We start from the raw sequence: 20,290 nt of genomic DNA on the forward strand, positions 1-20,290 counted from the left end.
TTCATACAGGTTGTTTTATTTTATGTTCCTTTTTTTTATGTATATTTTTGTCTTTGATAAATTCTAATGAAAAAAAAAAGAAAGAAAAAGTGAGGGGCATCCTGCACTGACTGGTATTCTTCACAATCCTGCAGACCTACATTGTGACTGGTTCAGGTTCCCCACCCTGTGGTAGCACAGTGTATTGTGTGGACTCTGGTCATGTTACCCTTTACAGCAGTTTTCGATCAGTTAAGACAGGACACATGAGATCACACAAGTCAAGCAGTAAAAATGATTTAGTAAAAAAGCCTTTATGCATTACTAACTATTTACACTGGTCAATAAGACCTAAAAAAGAGAAACAAAGATTATTAAGCAAGGAAAGGAGTCAAAAACCTGTTTTCATATTTGTTCTAATTTTGGAATAGAAAATCTAGAAAATCTTAGCTGCCATTGACATTCAGCTTTTTACAAGACAGATCAATGAAACAGGTGCATTTACTATAGATATAGCATTTGGAATAATAAAAGACATAAAACAATATTTATCTACAAACATAAAGAACAGTACAAAAGAAAATAAGTAAGTTCCATGAGAAAACTGTTAGGAAGATAAAAAGGGAAGACGATATGACAGGAATGAACATTTCTACAAAGACAATCAGTGCATGTGTACATATTAAACTGCCTTGACACCTTACTGGAGTTAGTGCTTTGTTTTCTTGAGCAACCTGAAGAGAACAACACCTAGGAAGTAATTTAATGTTATAAAGTTCTGGCAGAAAAACATTTACCAGCAAATGTGACTCACAGCCCCGCAAACCCAAAAGGAAAAGTGCATTTTAGGAAGGAGTACACCTTTAAAATAAACATGTCTTTAAAGATCCGTGTAACTTTACAAACATGGATCGTTAACATTTTGTGACGTACATGTGTGTGTTTCTAAGTGGAAGGCTGTGTACGTGCAAGTCCAGGCTGATCTACTGAACGTGACAGTTGTCTCCTTGCTGTGTTTGCTCTCTTAGTTGTTTTTCTGGTGTCTTCCGAGAACTCGGGGAACACTTCCTGTTGGCGGTGTCTGTTGCCATAGCAGCAGAGGGACTCTGCAGAGGTATGGGCCCCAAACCCTGAGAGGGGAAAAAAAAAGTAGACGACAGATGAAAGAGTGAATAAGTGAATCAGAAAGTAGGATTTATGCTGCAGGACGATTCCATGAAAAACAAGCGAGTGGCTCCCATTTGTGTGTTAAAAGTGATTAGACTGAAAATTATTGACAGAGAAGGAATCAAAGTTAGAAGACACACTGATCAAAACGTAAAGACGACTTTTATATGTCATAACGTATTTTGAGCAGCCACCTATCCCAATGGTGGCATCATTTTTTAGAAATTGTGACTTATTACAATGCATGCTTCTATTACTGTGTTGCTAACATAAAATGGGTGCAGATTCGTTTAAAACTATGTTATTTCCCACAATACTAACAGATATAATAGTGCTTACAGAAGAAATTGTGCTATAATGAAAATGTGTTTTCAAATGGTTACTCTTTGAATGTGTGTAAAATTGATTTGGTTCCATTTTTTTTTTTTTAAAGAGCTTGAATGTGTTTTTCAGTTATGAGCTGAAAGTACTGGAAAAAAATGATCTGAATAAAAAAAAGCACCAAATGTCATCCCACTCCTTCAAGGGGCTATAACTCAGTAAATTTCCATAATATGAAGGTAAAATTTGACATGGCCTCATTAAACATACCAAATATATAAAGGGTGGGAACTTAATTCAGATTCAGTTGATTTCATATGGTATGACCCTCGAGTCACACTTCAGTTACTCTGATACTGTGGTGTACAGCAGAGGTTCAGTAAAGCAGGGGAAATCCTTTCGCTTTTAACAATTTGACCTGAAATCTTTACAGTCTTTTAATCTCCTGCTGCTTCACTGACCTGACGTGATGTGACAACAACTCGAAGGAGACGAGGGGGGCCGGACATTCTGTGGCCATATTAGGGGCCACTGCAACCTAAATTATACACATAATGACCCTTGGTGGAAGATTCTTGTTTCTCCCACTCTGGCCTCCCTGTCCACTTTCTTTGATGCCAATGATGTCAGTAGAAATGACACACAAAGTTTAAATTTGCTTTTTTTTTTTTTTAAAAAATCCATCATTACATTTTGTTCTTTATTAACTGTGACATACACACTGTATCTAAAAGTTCAGCTGATGTCCGACAATTAGAGGTTCTTACAGCTCCTCACAGATAATAAGCTGCAGTGCCGAACACCTTTCACATTATTCAACTTTGCCTGTTTACAGTGCATTAATATACCATGTGGCGTCAATACCAGAGTAGAGACACAATAAAGTGCCCATTGAGAGTATGGCTTGTGAAACTAACTAAAGGAAACAAGTAGCAAAAAACGCGCTGTGTCTGTAAAAAAATAAAGAGATTCCTGCATTACTCACCTTGCCATCAGATGCAGTTTGTTTGGCAGCCAGCCGAGGGCTGCAGCGCCTCACTGTGGTTCTCCTGATGATGAAAGGACTGGCCTCCCCCAGAGGAATATCAGCAAAACCTAAGGAACAAATAATGATTTTATTTCACTGCACAGAGAATAAATGTATACATGAATATTGATTTTTGTTTCTGTTGTGTAACTGCACCTGTGCTTACTCAGCTAATTGAAAGAGACACACGCAGACACACACACACTCACAAACTGATGGTGGTGTATTTAAATACACGGATAAAGCTGTAGGATCTCTGTAACAAAGCAGAGCACACTTTCAGCCACTAACCTCTCTGTACCAACTCAGGAAGTCCCTCTGGTCTGAACTCTTCATCTTCCTGTTCAGGTCTTGATTTGGGTGTGGTCGTGGCGTTGGCTTTGATCCTCTTTGTCACATTGTGTAGGGCCTCCTGGGCGCTGTCTCGAGTGCTGATTTCACAGTGACCTCGTTTCCCTGAGCCCGGGGGAGATCTCTGAGTAGTCGAAGGAGCAATGTTTTCGGTATTGTCGTCGATTTTTATTTCCTGATGTCTGGTGGAAGACTTCCTCCCTGAACGCTGGCGGCCTTCGGTGCTGCTGGAGTGGCTGTCATTAGCATTTTGGCTAGCACCAATCAGCTCCAGTCGGGTTTTCAAAGCCTCGTTGGTCTTTTCCAGTTTGTGAACCTCAAGCATCAGGCTGCAGTATTTCTCCATGCTCTCATCTGCCTCTTTGCTTTTCTCTTCCAGAAGTTTGTTCACTTCTTCCAACTCAGTCTTCATCTCCTCCAGCTCTTTAACCTTCTCCTCTAATTCCTTTCTCTTTCCATCAAGTGCAGCGCTAAGTTTGTTCACCTCTTGGTCTTTTTCTTGAGACGCCATCAATCTTTCTTCAGCCTCCGTCATCTTCTGCTCCAAGGCTGACTTTAGGTTTTCCACTTCTTCCTTTAGTTTCTCTGCATCCTTCCTCAGCTGGGTCAGCTCAGTCGGCCCTTCCTCACTGCTCTTCCCTGCCCCTGAAACATAAATGTACCCCATATTCAAAACAAAACAAAACACTTCATGAAAATTGTCAGAAAAGAAAGTAACATGAAAGTGAAATCTTCACTGTGATAACCTTAACAAATATTAAAACAAGCTTTAAAACTTGTTGGCATTTAAGTTAATATAAGCAAAAAAAGGCTGTCAGTAGCACAGATAATTACACCTTTGAACTACAGCCTACCAACAACAGACTTAAAAACAGATTCAAACAGCCAGAGTTTCATAGGTCATACACTTAAGAAACAATCCATCACCTCGAGACATCGACTAATCTGCATATACACACAAAACAGATGAGGCAAAAAGTGTTAAGAGTTCAATTCAAGCCATTAAACAGGAATAAAAAGGACTGCTATAATAAAATCAAAAACTGCATTTAACTTTAAGGGTTTGATCAATGTAAGGACAACTTAATCTGACAATAAAAGGCTGAACACATAACAGAAAACACAAAGGTAAATCTGTTAAATGGATGCACACCTGAGCCGTTTAACATCATTTCCTTCTCCTGCTCCAGCTGTTTGCAGGTCTTCATCCAAAGACTCATCTTGCTCAGGGCAGAGTTTTTGTCTTTAGTCAGACGAGCTGCACGCGATGTTAGCTCTGAGACCTGGAGGGGACGGAGAGATTGAGGCAAAGAAAAATTATTTTCATATGCAGTGTTATCATACAAATGTCAGTTCCAAACATTTTTGGCTCATCTTTTTCATACAATACTGGATATTTTAGATTTAAAAACTGACATCTGCTGAGTGATTGCAAACCTGTCTGGACAGAGAGTTGTATTTTAGATAAGGGTGGGAATTTAACGTGTTAATTGCAATTAATTAATTTTTAAAAAAAATAAAGCGTTAACAAAAATTGATGCATTTAATCACACTTGCGTTCCAAGCAAAGGGGAACTTTTGTCAATGCACAATTTCCTGGTATACCAATTACACTGATACACACAGCTAGCTAGTGTGTTGCTAGGATTGATTGGAAGAAAATTTCAAGACTACTCAATGGAAGCCTTGATAAAAGCATGGTTTTGTGCCAACTGTACAAAAAGAAGTTCTTCGGTTATGGTACCATCTTAATGCACAACATGTTACAGCGGGCACAAAAACTGTGGGAGCTGTTAGCGCTACCAGTTCGAGTACCAACAAAAGGTGTTGCCAGCCCAAACTTGATGAAATGACTGGCTTTAGGGCCAAAATTAGTAAGTCAACATCAGACAAACTTACAAACTCTCTTGCAAAATGGATTGCTTTGGACTGTAGACCACTATCAGTGGTAGAAGATAGGGAGATAGAAAATGTGCTACAGATTCAGATAAGGAAGCCCTGAGTTTGTACAGAGCAGAATCCACCATCAGCGAGACAGACTCCCCGCTGCAGTGGTGGTCCAGTCGAGCAGGGACCCACCCACAGCTGTCTGTCCTGGCCTGCACGTATTTGATTAGTCCTGCCACTTCTGTCCCATGTGACAGACTGTTCTTACTTGCAGGTCACATAGTAACAAAAAAGAGAGCTGCCTTGGGCTCTGAAAATGTGAACAGGCTAGTTTGTCTAAGTAACTGGCTGAAAGAGACGGACATTTAATAAGCATATTGTGAGTCCAATAAGTTTGTAATTTTTTGCACTAAAATGTTGGAGGATGATCACACTGTTTTAGCCCAATGTACAAAATAATTTTTTCTAAGATTACTCAGAGTTTAAAAGGTAAAGCTGTTCAAATAAGCTTTTATGTTTCTGTGCTGTTTTGTTAAGAAGAGAAACTGCACTTTATGTTGAAATTAATATTATTATTTAAAGACAATACCATTTGGAAAATGTACTTAAAATAACACTTTATTTTTAAGTCTGCTAAATTTTGGCCAGGGATGTTTTTTTTTCTCAGTTTTGCAGTGAAATGCAGTTTAAATGCTTTCCCCCCCCCATAAATTAAAAGAGCTTGAGTTTACAATATTCATGTCCATGTCTATTATTTATTCTGTTTCCCATTAAAAACCCTTTAAAATTACAATAACATTTGCACTTTGGGGCAAATTTTCTTGTGCGATTAAATGTGATTAATTAATTACGAAGCCTCTAATTAATTCGATTAATTATTTTTTTTAGAGTGTTTCAACCTCTAAAAAAGGAGCATAGAGTGAGTACTACCAGTCCTTTTTTCTTCCATTTTATTGTGACCTAAATAAATCTGGGTATTTCTCTCCATATACCTGTTCACTGAGTTGTGAGATGGACACTTTGTGTGTTTCCAGCTCCTTCTCCATGGAGGTCACTGCTGTCTTAAGATGCTCGTGCTCTTCTGCGAGTTTCTCCTTCTCTTGTTCCAGTGAAAGCAGAGCTGAAGACAGGTTCTTTTTCTCTTCTTCCATCAAAGACACAGAAGACTTCAGTTCCTGTTTTTCAGCTTCTATCTTTTGCTTTTCCTCCTCCTCTCTCTCCTTCTCTTGATTTAAGAAAGAGAGCTTTTGCTGCAAGTCGTGCTTCTCTTTATCTAACAAGGAGAGACTCGACTGAAGCTCTTCTCTCTCGCTGGCTAACGCACTTCTCCCCTGATCTAATCTCTCCTTTTCATCTTCTACAGATAACAGAGAGGAGCGCAGCTTATCTCTCTCTTGTTCTAATGATAAAAGAGCTGTGCGCAGTTCTTCTTTTTCCTGTACAAGTCGTCCATTTTCTCCCTCGATCTGTTCTTTCTCTGCCATAACAGAGGAGACGGATCTTTCCAAGGCCTGCTTCTGATCTCTGTCCTCCTCCTTCTCCTTTTCTAAAACCTCCATCTTGTCCTCAGTAGTTTTTATGAGTGTTTTAAGCTCTTGTATTTCTTCTTCCAGAGCTTCAGTTTGGGTCCTCAGGCTGTTTCTTTCTGTCTCCCACTCCTCTCCATGAGAGCGGAGCTTCTCTCCTTCTGTCTGTGACTCCTGTAGTGAACTCAGCAGATGTTTTTTCTCCTCCTCTAACTGCACCAGGAGAGCCTGCATCCTCTCTTTCTCTGCTTCCCCTTCTGTGCCCTTTTGTTCAAGTGAAATTTCTCTTTGCCGAGAGGCTTCCAGCTGTGCTTGAAGGTCATCCAACACTCTAATCTGTCTCTCTGCTTCCCCTTTCATCTCTTTCTCCAGTTCTTCTAATCTGCATTTCTGTCTTTCCTCTTCCTCCTTTCTTTCTGCCTCTGCCTTCTCCAGTCCTCTCTCCAGCTCCTCCTTAGCTGCCTTCAGTTCCTTGATTTCTCTGTTTTTTATTTCCAGCTGTCTCTCCATGTGTTCTTTCTCAGATCTCAAACTTTCCAGAGTGGTAGAGAGCTCTGAGATTTTCGCACTAAGCTCTTTTTTCTCTTCCTCCACCTGAAGCAAGAAAGACAAAGGCAGGAGAAGCAGATTAACAGTCTGTTTGGATTGCAGTCACATTTTATAATTAGAAGACAAAAATCATCACAGATAGAGGGAAAAAGTCTTAATACAAGGTTACCATTCTCCTTTCCTCCTCCAGCTCAGCTTTAGCCATTTCCGCCTGCGGGAGAGCGCAGCAGAATCGGATTCTGAGTCAGCATCAGTAAGATATAATCATAATTTTTTGACTGTTTGTGAGACTAAATACCTGCAGCACTGCTTCTTCTAAACTTTGCTCTACATCTTCCTTCTCTCGCTCCAGGGAATCAATGCGATCTTGCAGTGAGTCAGACTTTCTCTGGGCGGCTGCAAGGATATAGTCACATTTAGACCAAAACATAACAAAACTGTGGAGGTTATATAATTTACACTTTTCTTTCCATCAGGAACAAAAGTGTTAAGAGTCACCTTTAAGGAGCTCTCCCATCTTCTTTTTCTTCCTCTCATCCGACTCAATGCGGACTTGGAGTTTTTCGATACCAGTTCTCATCTGCTGGACCTCATCTTGGGTGGAATTCAGGCGAGAGGCAATCTCTCCTTTCTCTAATAAAGACGACTCTAAAGACTGGGAAAGGCGAAACACTTCTCCCTCTAAAGCCTGAGGTGGGAATCAGGAAAAACAAGTGGAGTTATGACCAAATGCTTTTGACTCCACTTCCCACATACAGGGACATACTTCATAATACACTTCCTCCTCACCTTTATCTTTCCAGCCATGGACTCTGTGTTTTGACTGGAGGAACTGTGGTCCTCCTTTATCTGGTTAAGATGGCCAATCAGCTCCTCTCTTTCTCCACAGTGCTGGGAGATTGTCCGCTCTAGCTCTTTAACTTGCTCCACCAGCTTCATGTGAAGGAAAATAGATGAAGTTTTAGTAGGAAACAACAAAAAACACAACAAACAAGCCCCCCCCCCAAAAAAAAATCTGTTTAAAAGAAAAGTAATTTAACATATCGTAAGTTTCATAAGGATCTAGCATAAATCAGACCTGAGAATCTATTCAAAACTACAGGAGGATTAGGTGATCATTGCTTTGATCTGATTCAGCTGGCTAAAGCAAGTCTTGTCACTGTTAGATGCATCCATATAAGTCAAAAGTCGTAACTGGGGCGTAACCATGTCTAACCAGTCTCCCCTTCTGTGGAAATTTCCATGTGTACCTGTTGCCTCTCTGTCCTCAGTTTGTCTGTGTTGCTTTGCAGGGCTTCATACTCCTTCCTTCCTGCTCTGATGTCATCCTCCAGGATGGAAATGAGGTTTCTTGTGTCACAATTATTTTTCTCCAGACTGTGAACTTTCTCCCTCCAGTGGCTCAAGGATTGGCTCAACTCATCTCGCTCTTCAGTGCAAGACACCAGTTCAGATCTCAGCTGAGTTGTCTGCAGATATAAGATTTATAAGTACCTTTGGGTATTCTGCAAGATGAAAGCTTACAACAACAGAAGACAACAAGCTTACAACAGAACATAGACCAAAGCTTTGGTCTATATTTCTGTACAAGGGGAAACTGAAGGGGATTTGAGAGCAAATTCTGTTTTAGTTTATTTTATTTTATTGGTCCCCAAAAGGTTCACATAAATTTTGCCTTTAAATACACAGTATTGTGTTGTTTTAGCTTGCAGGCTTTGCTCACCTCAGTAATGAGTGTTTCTATCTTTTGCTCCATGCCTGAAAAAGTCCTCCTCTGAGTCTCCATCTCACCCTTCAGTCTGGCCCCCTCAGCCTGCATAGTCTCCAGTTCAGACTCCATTCCCAGGATGTGCTGTTCCAGGTTAGCTTTCTCCGAGCGAACCCTCTTAAGCTCGCTCTCTTGCTGAAGAAACTTCTCATCCCATCCACCTACAGAACCAAGAAAAAACAACCTTTAATCTAATAGCATGACCTTAAATGGAAACTCTCAGGGGTATCTTTACTTCTGAGAGTTGTGGTGATTTTTCTAATATAAAGTAAAAAGAAACCTTTGGCCATCTCAAGTCCTTCCAGCATCTCCATAACATCAGTCAGCTGGCACTTAGTGGTTTGTAGCTGTAGAGTTAAAGTTTCCTTCTCCTCGGACAGCTGGGTCAGCTAAATATGAGCACATGGTATTAACGTAAAAGAAACACAAAAAACTGGTTCCATTATTTGACAAATCTTCATCCCACCTCATGAGAAAGATTTTTCTTTGAATCCAAAGCAATTTTCAGCTGACAGGATGCACTGTGGGCTTCTTCCTCGGCAGCATGAACTTTCTGCTCCAGGTTTTGAACCTGGACTTCCAGTTCAGAGGTCAGCTCCTTTCTCAGTTCCAGGTCAGAGCTCAGCAGGTCGAACTCTGAGCGCAGAGTCTCAAGTTCCTTTTCTTGTTTTCTGATCATTTCCTTGTAACGTTCGAGTTCATCATTTACCAGGGATGACTCTGTTGATGGACAGATGTGTCTGAATGCCATTTGAATATTTATATTCAGCCTAAGCTGAATAAGCATTTGTTATTTTATTCCATAAACAAAAGAAAAATGCATTCAAATAAGGACAAACCTAAATGAAGTATGAACTCAATGCAAAACAATAAATAATAAATAAACAAAACAGTTTTTAGATATTTGATTTACTCACCAAACGATTTCGTGTCTCTTTTCTCACTGAAGGAGGAAGGTTGTGGAGACACGTCATGGATTACAGACTCATCTACAAGAACATCTCTGGAGTTGGAGCTTTCTTCAGAAACCTGTACAAAATAAATAAAAATAATGAAAACATTGCTCCATTATGAACCTCATGTATTCCCAAAGAAATTAACAATTTTCCTAACAATCTGAATATACAACAGACAACGAATACAACATATTAACAAAGATTAATGATGTACCATGCACGACTGAAGGAAAAGTGACTATTACAGCGGTTTTAACCTGTTCAGGAAGTAGCTGCTCCTCCTCATTCGTCTTCGTTTCCTCTACATCTGCTACAAACGCCTCCCCATCCTCCTCTGACTGTTCCTGCGTCACCTCCTGCTTGGTGGCGTCCACCTTAAAGACCAGCTTGACCTCGCTAACATGACAGAGGGGAGGTTAGCTTTGTTTTTCATTGCATACAAACAGTCAACACAAAACAGAAGGCGGCATAAAACTCACTGCACCTGAAAGCATCAGCAAATTCAGTCGGTTCAGACACCATAAGTTCCTCCTCTACTGGAAGGGACTCCGAACTGGTGCAGAGGCTTGAATTAACTGCTGGTTCTACCTGACTCTCGGCTGCTGCTTCAGCTGGGTAAACTAAACAGATAAATATAAATATATGTACTCAAGGAAAGTGGAAATCTGTTTTTTATGAAGGAAAAAAAAACATTTCCTCACTCACCATCAGTTTCTGCCTCCTCCATGTTGTTTCTGTCTGCTGGGCTCTTGAATTCTGACAGCTGCTGAATGAGGCTGTGCTGCTGGCCCACTTGTTCCAGCAGTGATTCATACTGTTGCTTAAACACAGTCAGCTCCTTCTGCAAGCCCGCCAGCTTCTGGTGCAGTTCAGCCTGCTCTGCTGTAAACCGCTCGCTCCTGTGATACAAAATAAAACACACTGTGATTTCAGCCATTATATAGATAGCAGAGCAAACAGCTAAAAAGCTAATACAAACTTCAAAGCAGACACAGCCATGTAGACATACTGCTCTTTATTCGTCGCCTCAGTCCTCTCCTCCATCAGCTCAAGCTGCTCCTTCAGTCTCTGGCGCTCCTGTTCTGAGGTCAGCAGGGAGTGCTGGATGCACTCGCTCTCCTCTCTGAGAGAAGCAACCTCATCTCCATGGCCCTTTATGAGTTCCTGTAACTGCAGCTTCTCCTCAGTTATTTGATTCACATTAGACTGTAGTTTGATGTTTTCTTCAGAGAGTTGATTATAGCTCAATTCCAGCTGAACCTTTTCCTCTACTACTTGATTCAATTTAGTAACCAGGTCATTTTTCTCAGAAGTTAATGCATGCAGTTCATCTGCAAGTTGAACGTTTTCTTCATTCGTCTTTTTCAGGATATCATCTAACTGGGCTTTTGCTTCAGTGAGCTGACTAAGGGCAGATTCAGCCTCATGTTTCCGAGCAGTTATTTCATTAATCTTGGCTTCTGTTTGCTGCTTTTCCTCAGTTACCTGTTCAATATTAGACTGCAGTTGTTTGTTCTCCTCAGACAGTGCGTCTACAGTGACTTCGAGCAGTTTCTTTTCTGCATTTACGTGCACCATTTCACCTTCGACTTGCTCTTTGTCGTTCATTAGCTGTTTCAGAGAAGTCTCGAGGTTGTTTTTCTCCTGGAGAAGCTGATTTAGACTGCTCTCTTTGTCCTGAATGGTTTCCCCGAGAGTTGTCTCCAGCTTTTCGTTGTCTTGTGTCATCTGACTGATTTTAGCCTCTAATGTAGCAACACTCTCTTCCAGTTCGTGACGTCGGATAGCTTCCTCTTCCATACGAGTTATTTCACAGGTTCTCTCAAATAACTCCTCCTTAGCTGTGACATACTTTGACTCCAAGAGAGAGTTCTGCGACTGGACCTCATCTAAGCGGGCTTCCAAGACAGAGACCTGAAAATAGAGCCGCTGATTAGTGAAAGCATGCTGATGACAAAGACAGAAGACAACAGTGAATCAGCAAACACTGTGTGTGAGTGAAGCACTTTTGAGAAGAACAATTATCCAACCTGGGCTCTGCCCTCATCCAGCATGGCCTCCATTTCAGACATCTGGGTCTGGCTCTGAGCAAGCATGGCCTCCAGTGACTCTATAGTTCCTTTAAGCTGCTCCACCTGACTGTCAAAGGAGGTCATGGCTGTCTCGTTGTCCTCCAAGTCCATCTGGAGCATCTCTAGCTGAACCTTAATTGTTTGGAGGGGGATAATTAATAACTCAGAACATGCAACTAAAAGATTTGCTACACTATCCAACAGTACACTTCCTTTGTGTCTAAGAATATTGTAATAAACAAGAACATAAACAGGAACACATTTGGAACCAACCTTGATTTTATTCATGGCGACCACCTTCTCCTTCAGGAGTTCTGAGGTTTTGGTCTGTTCTGCCTCAGCTTTATTCAGCTTTTCCTTCAGATCTTTTATGGTGCTGTCTCTCTCTTCCAAGCCGCGTGACGCTGCAGACAGAGTCGCCTTCATGGTCCGGATCTCCTCCCGACGTGAACTCGACTCTGCTTTGGCAGCACTGACTGATTTCTTTGTGGCTTCGAGCTGTTCGTCAAGGCTCTTTTCTTTTTTGAGGAAGTTTTCAATCTCCAAAGCGTGACGCTCTAACTCTTTACCCATCTTCTCTGTGAGATCTTTTACTTCATTCTCCAAAGCAGAGATAAGATTCATCTTCTCGGCCAGAGTGCTCTCCAGGTTAGACTTAATTTCTATAGCGGAGGAGTGATTCTCCTCAAGAGCTTGTAGTGACTTCTTAAGGTCAACGTTGGACTGAGTGGCTACATCCAGTTCATTCTTCAAGACGGGAAGCTTCTCCGCTGCATCTTTGTTCACATCGACCTTTTCTTCTAAGGATGAAATCTGCTCCAGGAGGCTGCTGATCTTCTCGGTCTGACTGTGCTGAATGATCTTAATTAAAAAGGTTTCATTTATATTTGGTAAGAAAAAATAGGCAAGTAAATAAATTAATTATGAACATAATTAAAATATCCGTACATAACCAGACAACAAAGCAAAGATTTTTAGATTTTACCTTTGATTCTTTCTTCAAATCTTGAATTTCATTTTCCAGCTCGGCTTTTTGTTTCTCCACAGACGATATCTGAACTTCAGCTTCTCTGAGCTGCTTCTCCTTCTTCTCTGTTTGTTTCCGCTGATCACTGAGATCCATTTCTAATTGTTTGAGTTCTTCTGATTTTTTGTTGTACATCCGAATTTGTTCCTCTTCCTGCTCTGTCATTGTCTTAATTTGTTTCTGCAGCTCTGCTCCCAGTTGCTCCTGGACCTTCAGGAACTGCTCTAAGGAACTGATCTAAGAGGAAGAAGAAGAGGAGGACAATTAATTTAAAAAAGCAGTAACAACACAATTACACCAAATGCTCAGCAAAGTTTTTATAGTGATTAAATGTACTACTAAATGTAGGACAGCAAAAACTACTTAATATCTCAACATATGCAGAAATATATCAGAGCATCACCTAAAGCCTCATAACTGGATTTCACGCAACTACTTCCTGTCCATACAGTGGATACAGACACCAGTTGGACGGTGGTTTGAGTTCAGGCCTGTTGATATGGCAAAGTGTCCTTTCCAAAGTGACAAGATAAAAATAACCCAAAAAGCAACCAAAGGCAGACTAGCACAGGTCAGATTTTACTCTAGAGAAGTCTTATTTTCCTGTTTAATTCTCCTGCACTTTTCAGTTTCCCAACTTTATTCACTTATTGAAGTAAAAGTTTGAGAATAAATAGAAGTCTCTTAAAAAAAAGCTTCCACTGCAGTTTAACTAAAGCAGACCTGGTTTTTGGTGAGCAGCAGCTCCTGCTGGGCCTCCTCTAACTGCAGCTTGATGTGCTCAGTCTCTTCAGCCTTTGCTGAAACACGTTCTTCACACTGCTTTAGGAGGTCTGCCTTCTCCTCTGCTAACCTAAGTGAAATTACAAATCAAAGACAGAGAATAGACATTAAAACCAAAGCTCAGCTGATATTGTCAGCAGTTACTGGACATTCCATATGGAATGGGCGTTAATGAATATATATATATATATATATATATATATATATATATATATATATATATATATATATATATATATATATATATATATATATATATATATATATATATATATATATATATATATATATATATAAAGAACATTTATTTGTTGTTGATTCAGGACATAATGCTGAAAAAATGCAGGTAGATGGTGTCAACACAGCTTGTCCAGAAAAGCAGCTCTGACTCAGTGTTTTGCACTCTGACCACCTGTAGCATGGTACATATCACAACTGAGCAGATGGAAGGTATGAGTCAAACAGTGTTTTCATGTCTTCATGCAACTTGCTTCTAAAAACAGTGTTGGAAAGTTAATATGCCACGACGTACATTGCTGTCTTTCTCACAATGTTTTCTTCGATCTTATACCAAAGCTAAGACAGGACATAATGTGTCATTCCACAGCTCTACCTTATTTCAATTATCATAGTTTTTACCAATATTGCACGAAAAACTCCCACCTGGCATTTTGCTCCTCCTGCTGTGCAATTGTCTGAGCAAGGCTTTCCCTCAGCTGGCTGATCTCAGCCCTCCCCAGCTCTACCAGCTGCTCTTTGGAGCGGACCAGATCACAGGTTGCCTTGTGCTCATCCTGCAGGTCGGTGTTCATCCTCTCAGCGAGTTCGGCTCGAGTGATTTCCTTCTGCAAACGCAACTCCAGATCTTTGACCTAGTTAAGTTATTAAAAAATGAAATCGTATTAAGAAAGAGAGATTCAGCAAGTGCTGACAATGGATTTTACTAGTTTATGTACTCCTTTATATCGAGTACAGTTATTAGAATTACTAATAATTAGAAAAAACATTTATTAGAAAAACTAATAAAAAAACTTTATGGGTTTGCTGTGTTGTTACCAGAACGAAAATATGAAGCATGGTGCATAGCACATCAGTGGATTACAAAAGAGAGAGATACGCTATATTTTTGTATTACCACTTTCAAAATTTCACTTTCCTATAGAACATTTCTCGTAAAAATGGAGCCTAAGAAGCAGCTTTCATTAGGGGTCGGATGTTTGTCCATGATTTATTCCAATAATGGTTGCTAATGAAATTCAAATAAATATTTTAAAGACTATAAAAAATAAATAACTATAAGTCACCTGTGCTTCAAGCTGAGCCACCTGCACTCCTATGTTCTCCAAGTCTTTAGCATGTTTCTGTCCAGCCTCAGAGAACTGAGACTGAAGCTCCTTGTACTGATGCGCCTTCTCCTCCAGATCTGTGCACTTGTTGAGGAGTTCTCCCTTCAGGGAATCAATGTGAGCAGACAGACTGGCCTTTTCTCCCTCTACACACGTGAGCTTCTTCTGCAGTAATGAAAGAAAACGTATTCAGGGTGAGGGATAATCTACTTCAAGGCTGCTGCTACAGTAGATTTTGTACTGTGGTTATTCTTGACACTAAGTAAAAATTAGTTTAATTAAAGCTATTTATCAGAATATCAGCAAAAAACTTAATTCTGACACCAGGCAATCGAATTTTCTACTTTTCAGTTTAAACAAGAGTCTAGAAACCACTGCTCCTTACCTGAAGTTCATCATTAGCCTCGTTTAGGGAGCCCAGACTACTCTCCAAGCTGGTAATTTTGTCTGCGAACTCCTTTTGCACAGCTTCAGTTTCATTAATTAAGCTCTCCTTCTCATTCTTCCAGTCCAGCAGAGCTTGATGTTCTCGTTTCAGTTCCTTACATTCATTCTGACTCGCAGAGAGGTTGGATTTCAACTCTTGGCTCTCCTTCTCTAGCACCGTCACCCTGTTGCTCAGCCTCTCTGACTCTTGTTTCTGTTTCTGGAGTTCATTCTGAGATCTACAGTGAAATTAAATATTTACAAGGATTAATAACAAAATGTATTATTCCTACTCCACAATGCTGATTATGAAAATGAAATGATGATTACCTGTCATTTCTGGTCTCTGCATCAGAAAGTGTTTTCTTTAAGTTTTCCTGTTCACGTGCTGAAGTCTGAGCCTGCTGCTCCAGTTTACACTGAAGTTTCTTCAGCTCCTCTGCCTGCCCTTCAGATTTAGCTAAAGATCCAAAAGACAAATCAGTTTAAGATTAAAATAACCTCAGATTAATTCTCAAGACTAACCGCTACTTCTGACATCCCTAAAACAAATTTACCTTTGAGATCATCTAGCAGTCCCTGGGTACGTTTGAGGCTCTGGTTTGAACTCTTCTTCTCTTCTTCCAGCTGAGAGAGGCGCCTGTTGCTCTGGTCCAACTGGACAGTCATACTGTTCTTCTCTTTCTGCAGCTCCTGGAGGGATGAAGAAATGAGTGGATAACATGAATCCATGCCCTACAATGATGAGAAGTGCACTAAAAGCAGAACTGCAAATTCACAATTACAGCAAACGGATTTTCAGCCCACCTCCATTTTCTTGCGGAGGTCCTGCTCTTTGGTCTGACAGGCCTGAAGGCTTTGTTCTGACCTCAGCAGCTTCTGTTTCTGCTCCTCCATCTCCTTCTCCATCTGCTTCTTCTGGAAGCACATCTAAAAAGGAGCAGTGTGATACAAATTAAGGTCAAGGCAATTAAGATACATTAAATACTTTTCCTCTAGGGTTGTGGCTTTCGCTCCTCTCTGAAAGCCTAAACACACTCAGGATGTGGTGGGTTTTTTTCATTACACATCTTTTTGTTAACTTAAAAACTGACTACTAAAAATACAACTAAAAACAAAATTAAAGTTGCATCTTCAGCAGTTCATCAAATGCACAACATTCACAAAGTCAGTGAGCACTAATTTTACACGACTCACACTTATAAAAAGATTTTAATTAGGCCTCGTCCAACAAAATCACCAAGTAGAAATGCTTTAATCTTTTAATAAATGTGCTGGTGCGATGTTACAAATCTACCTTCTCCATGTCTGCCTGCAGTATGTTGTGGTCTTTTTTGGCCTGTTGGATCTCTTGGGTCAGCTTGGTTCTGGTCTGGTTTAGCTGCTGATCCAAAGCATGATGGGAACTCTGCAGCTGGGCAAGTTCCTACACAAAATATAACAGGTACGAACACAATTCATAAACCAAATTCTAAAAACTTCATTATTAATAAAAATCTTAAAAGACTAAAATATTTCCCACTGTTGTACCTTCTGACTGTCTCTCTCTTGGTCCTTGAGTTTCTGCTCCAGTGCCCGTCTGCAGCTTTCAGCATTGTGCCTCTGGCAACTCATCTCCTCAGTGACTTGTTTTAGTTTCTGCTCAACCGATGAACACTAAAAACAACTCAAATCATTAGACAACTTTGCTAGTGATTAACTTGTGCTCTTTACTGCTAAGCAGAATAAAATAATGTCGCCTACCTTGGACTCGACCTGCTGGTGTCGGTCTGTGGCCTGACTCAGCTCGTGTTTGGCCTTGGTCAGGTCTCTGTCCCGCTCGCTGAGGTCTTTGCGGGCCTGGTTCAGCTGCGTTTGAAGGTCCTGCAGTTTGGACGCTTGGTTACGAATTTCCTTCTCCTGATTGGCTAAGTTCCTCTCTAGTTCTGACACATGGCCACGCAGCTCTGTTAAAAGAACAACAACCACAAAAAAAGAAGTGTAAAGCAAAAGTTACTAAACACCGAACAATACCCAACATACTAATTATAAAATACTTTATAACAAAATACCTTGGTTCAAAGTCTTTAGCTGCTCCATCTGTTGAGAGGATCCACTGGGACTCGGTGCTGCTCTGGAAGAGCTCATCCGCTGGCTGGGTTTGATCGGCGTCTCCTCATGGGCGTCCCAAAGGGATGTCCCTCGCCTCTTTAGAGGTGTTTCCATTATGTCCTGAGACTGGCGGCGATGGGCAGAATCCTGCTGTTGCCATGGGAAAATGGAAGACCCGGCTTGTCGGGCAGCAATGTCCTTGTGACTTACACTGACTGAAGACTGATTCAACAGCTAGAGAAGATGAGAAATATTAAAACTACTAAGAAATAAATGCTCATAATTATAAAAATAGATTTATTTATAGCACTTACTTTGACCTGCAAGACTTTGAGTTCACTTTCCAGTCTTTTTCTTTCTTCTACCTCTTGGTTGTATTTCTCCTGCAGCTCCTCTAGTCTATTATCTATGGAAGACACACAATTCAAATCCAAAGTAAACTTATTCAGTCATTTAGAAAACAGTGACTCCTTAACAGATGGAGCTTAAAAAAAAAAGACGTCTGAATGCAAAAATGATTCTATATACATTTTTAGAGACAGAGACACTCTAGAAATAACTGCGATAAGCCTACACATGAACACAGAAATGTATATTAAAAGAAAAGTGAGAAAAGTCTGTAAATCAAATGTTTACTTGCTTATAAATAAATAAATAAATAAATAAATAAGAACACAGAATGAATTGCAGACTCCCTGAAGATATAAACACATTTTAATACCATGCTGTCTGTAGGCTGGGATCGATGCTGGTGTCTGAAAACTCTTCTGTGGAGTGGCGTAGGTCTGCAGCTCACAGGAGGAGGATGACAGCGAGGAAGAGCCAGCAGGCTGGGAACGATCCAGTTCATTTTTGTGCCTGAGCAGATATAAGGTGCTCATCAAGGTCTTGATAAATCACTGAATTTATCACTCTGAGTCATACAACAGCACAGAGAGAGACGCATAACTGAACTCACTTCTTGAGCTCCTGTTCGAGTCGTTCAATGGTTTTTCTGCAGGAGTTAAGCTGACCTTCCAGGTAGCTCACCTACGTTTAGGAAGACAATTCAGTTAGACAAAAACATTAGTTGGATATCAGGCTTGTGAGCTTGTCACTTGAGTACCATTTATGCAAATCTGTACTCCCAAGCTGAAAAATAAATAATTCCTCCGTAACATAAGTTGTTTTTAAAGTTTTATCTTCAGATATAACTTGCTCACAAATAAAAAGGGCGGAACACACTAACAGGAAAACACACTTCAATATGAGCGTCTGTAATTATACATGTGATGAACAGTGGCTATTAACTAACACCTTTCAGCTTTACTGTTGAATACATGTTAATCTAGATCTGAAACTAGGTTTATCCTGCAATGATCAAATGCTTCTTCCTCTCATCAGAAACTGACCTGCTGTTCTTTGACTCCAAGATCATGTACAACCTTTTGCCGAGCTTTCTCTAGAGAGTCACATGACTCTAATAAAGACTGGTTTTCTCTCTTCAAAGCAGACGTCTCTGTACGTTCACTGTCCACCTGGAGAAATAGACTCATATGAGTAGGAGAAGTATTTCTCAAGCTTATTTTAAATGTTTTGATTGGGTATCTAGATGTGTCAGTTTGTTTCTCACAAAACACATTTGTTCAAGCACTTCTGATAAATGTTGACCTTTTGCTTTTGTTTTTGGAGTGCAGCTTCTAAGGAGTCCAACTGAAACTGCTTTTGTGTCTTCTCCTTCTTCAGTTTATCCAGCTGGACTTCCATCTCCTGGATCTTCTGCAGGGCTTTCCCTGGAAGTCCATCCTTCCACTCCTCCACCGCCCAGCTCATGGTTTAACCTTACTAAAACATATATCCATTTATATAAAAGTAATGAATTGATGACGAGCTGATAAATATATCTAGTTTAAAATTTAAAAACATTTTTAGGGAATCAAGGACTGATACTGGCCTAGCTGACTGCCCTATAAGTAAATAATAATATTTACTGGCAGTGACCAATGATCAGATCAACAAATGTTTGCTAATCAATATTTATCTTCCTTCGGTACATATAACAATAATAGCAATATACAAAGAAGAAAAAGCATCAGTTTAGACACGAAAAAGGCTAAATGTCCATTTTAAACATTGGTAGTGCCACAGAAATTCACACTATGCTTTGTTATGCAGACATAATGAAACGTTTTCGTCTTCAGTGTGAACAGACAGTTCACATGAGGCTAAAGTCCCTTCAAAGCTGTGTCTTCTATCAACGCTGACAGTCAAAGCAACTAAGTGTAGCTATAACTACGTAAAGTTAACCTCAGATTTTATAACAAGAAATGAGTATTAATAGTTATACCGGTGAAAAGAAAATTACAGCCCATCATCTGACCTGAGCAGGTTTTAGTTTAATATTAAAGATTAGCTAGCTAGAAGCTACTTTACAGAGTTTACGTAGTAAATGATGCCCGATTAAATTACTGAATACAACCACAAAACACGTATTAGAAGTCAATTTATTTAAAAGCTGGATATGATCAAAACATAGCTTAGTTTCTGTTTAACGTTAGCTTTCTGAAGAGCATGCTCTCAGCAAATATGACATCGATATATATTTTTTATTTAAATCGTAAATTATCCAGACAGGGGCTAAAGATTAGTGCAGATTCTATATTAGTATATTAGACAGTTAACTCGAAATTGAAATAAATCACATAGCAGTAACGACTCAGGCTGGCTGCACTTACTTTGGGCGCGATGCTCCTTTATCAAATTCTCCTACTGTTTGGGTCGCTCTCGTTGAAAAATTCAAAATTCAACAGAGGAAACGGCAAGCCGCGAAGCTCCATGTCGATTGGCTGTCTGTTACGTCGTCAGCTGCGCCACGAACGCGGATTGGTTCGCTACTCTTTGTGTCCACAGCGACACCAAGTAGTAGGAGTTTATAAATACTCACTAAGCGCACGTCCCACTCGTGTGTAAAATACACCTCTTAGCATGAAACACTTTTTTTGTTTTTGTTTTTGTTTTTACTTCTGTGTAGAAAT

At 40.1% G+C, this 20,290-nt stretch overlaps 1 protein-coding gene across 3 annotated transcripts; it reads right to left on the reverse strand.

Moving 5' to 3' along the window:
• Positions 1–260: 260 nt before the first annotated feature.
• cenpf (centromere protein F) lies at positions 261–20,084 on the reverse strand. Of its 3 annotated transcripts, none has more exons than XM_085267697.1 (38): positions 19,991–20,084; positions 18,927–19,100; positions 18,668–18,793; positions 18,235–18,305; positions 17,998–18,134; positions 17,591–17,682; positions 17,237–17,510; positions 16,929–17,131; positions 16,716–16,841; positions 16,483–16,611; positions 15,993–16,115; positions 15,743–15,878; positions 15,516–15,645; positions 15,145–15,424; positions 14,718–14,924; positions 14,077–14,285; positions 13,354–13,483; positions 12,589–12,867; positions 11,877–12,464; positions 11,562–11,735; positions 10,541–11,445; positions 10,237–10,430; positions 10,016–10,151; positions 9,789–9,927; positions 9,493–9,604; positions 9,042–9,295; positions 8,856–8,964; positions 8,531–8,736; positions 8,058–8,276; positions 7,597–7,740; positions 7,306–7,495; positions 7,106–7,203; positions 6,977–7,018; positions 5,725–6,852; positions 3,999–4,128; positions 2,786–3,490; positions 2,453–2,562; positions 261–1,109 (listed from the first exon to the last, which is right to left on the reverse strand). In XM_085267697.1, exons 2-38 carry the CDS (start codon positions 19,086–19,088, stop codon positions 963–965), a joined length of 8,544 nt encoding a protein of 2,847 aa, XP_085123823.1. In that variant the 5' UTR covers positions 19,089–19,100; positions 19,991–20,084; the 3' UTR covers positions 261–962. The 3 variants fall into 3 exon arrangements, with proteins under 3 accessions (XP_085123823.1, XP_085123814.1, XP_085123818.1); XM_085267688.1 differs by having other exon boundaries at positions 10,511–11,445; XM_085267692.1 differs by having other exon boundaries at positions 10,511–11,445; positions 18,927–19,096; positions 19,991–20,012.
• Positions 20,085–20,290: the final 206 nt, after the last annotated feature.

The sequence above is a fragment of the Mchenga conophoros genome, linkage group LG1, assembly GCF_057382185.1.
Source record: "Mchenga conophoros isolate Kocher_MC1m ecotype Shallow Benthic linkage group LG1, M_conophoros_male_GT1.1, whole genome shotgun sequence".
Lineage (NCBI taxonomy): Eukaryota > Metazoa > Chordata > Actinopteri > Cichliformes > Cichlidae > Mchenga > Mchenga conophoros.

What these genes read in the sequence shown, in the direction of transcription:
- cenpf (XM_085267688.1), bottom strand. Translation starts at nt 19,088, where the DNA reads ATGAGCTGGGCGGTGGAGGAGTGGAAGGATGGACTTCCAGGGAAAGCC. An exon ending in TGAGGACAGAGAGGCAACAG is followed by an intron (nt 7,741 to 8,057) that starts GTACACATGGAA and finishes CTTCACATGAAG; the next exon opens with CTGGTGGAGCAAGTTAAAGA. An exon ending in AATGATGTTAAACGGCTCAG is followed by an intron (nt 3,491 to 3,998) that starts GTGTGCATCCAT and finishes TTTATGTTTCAG; the next exon opens with GGGCAGGGAAGAGCAGTGAG.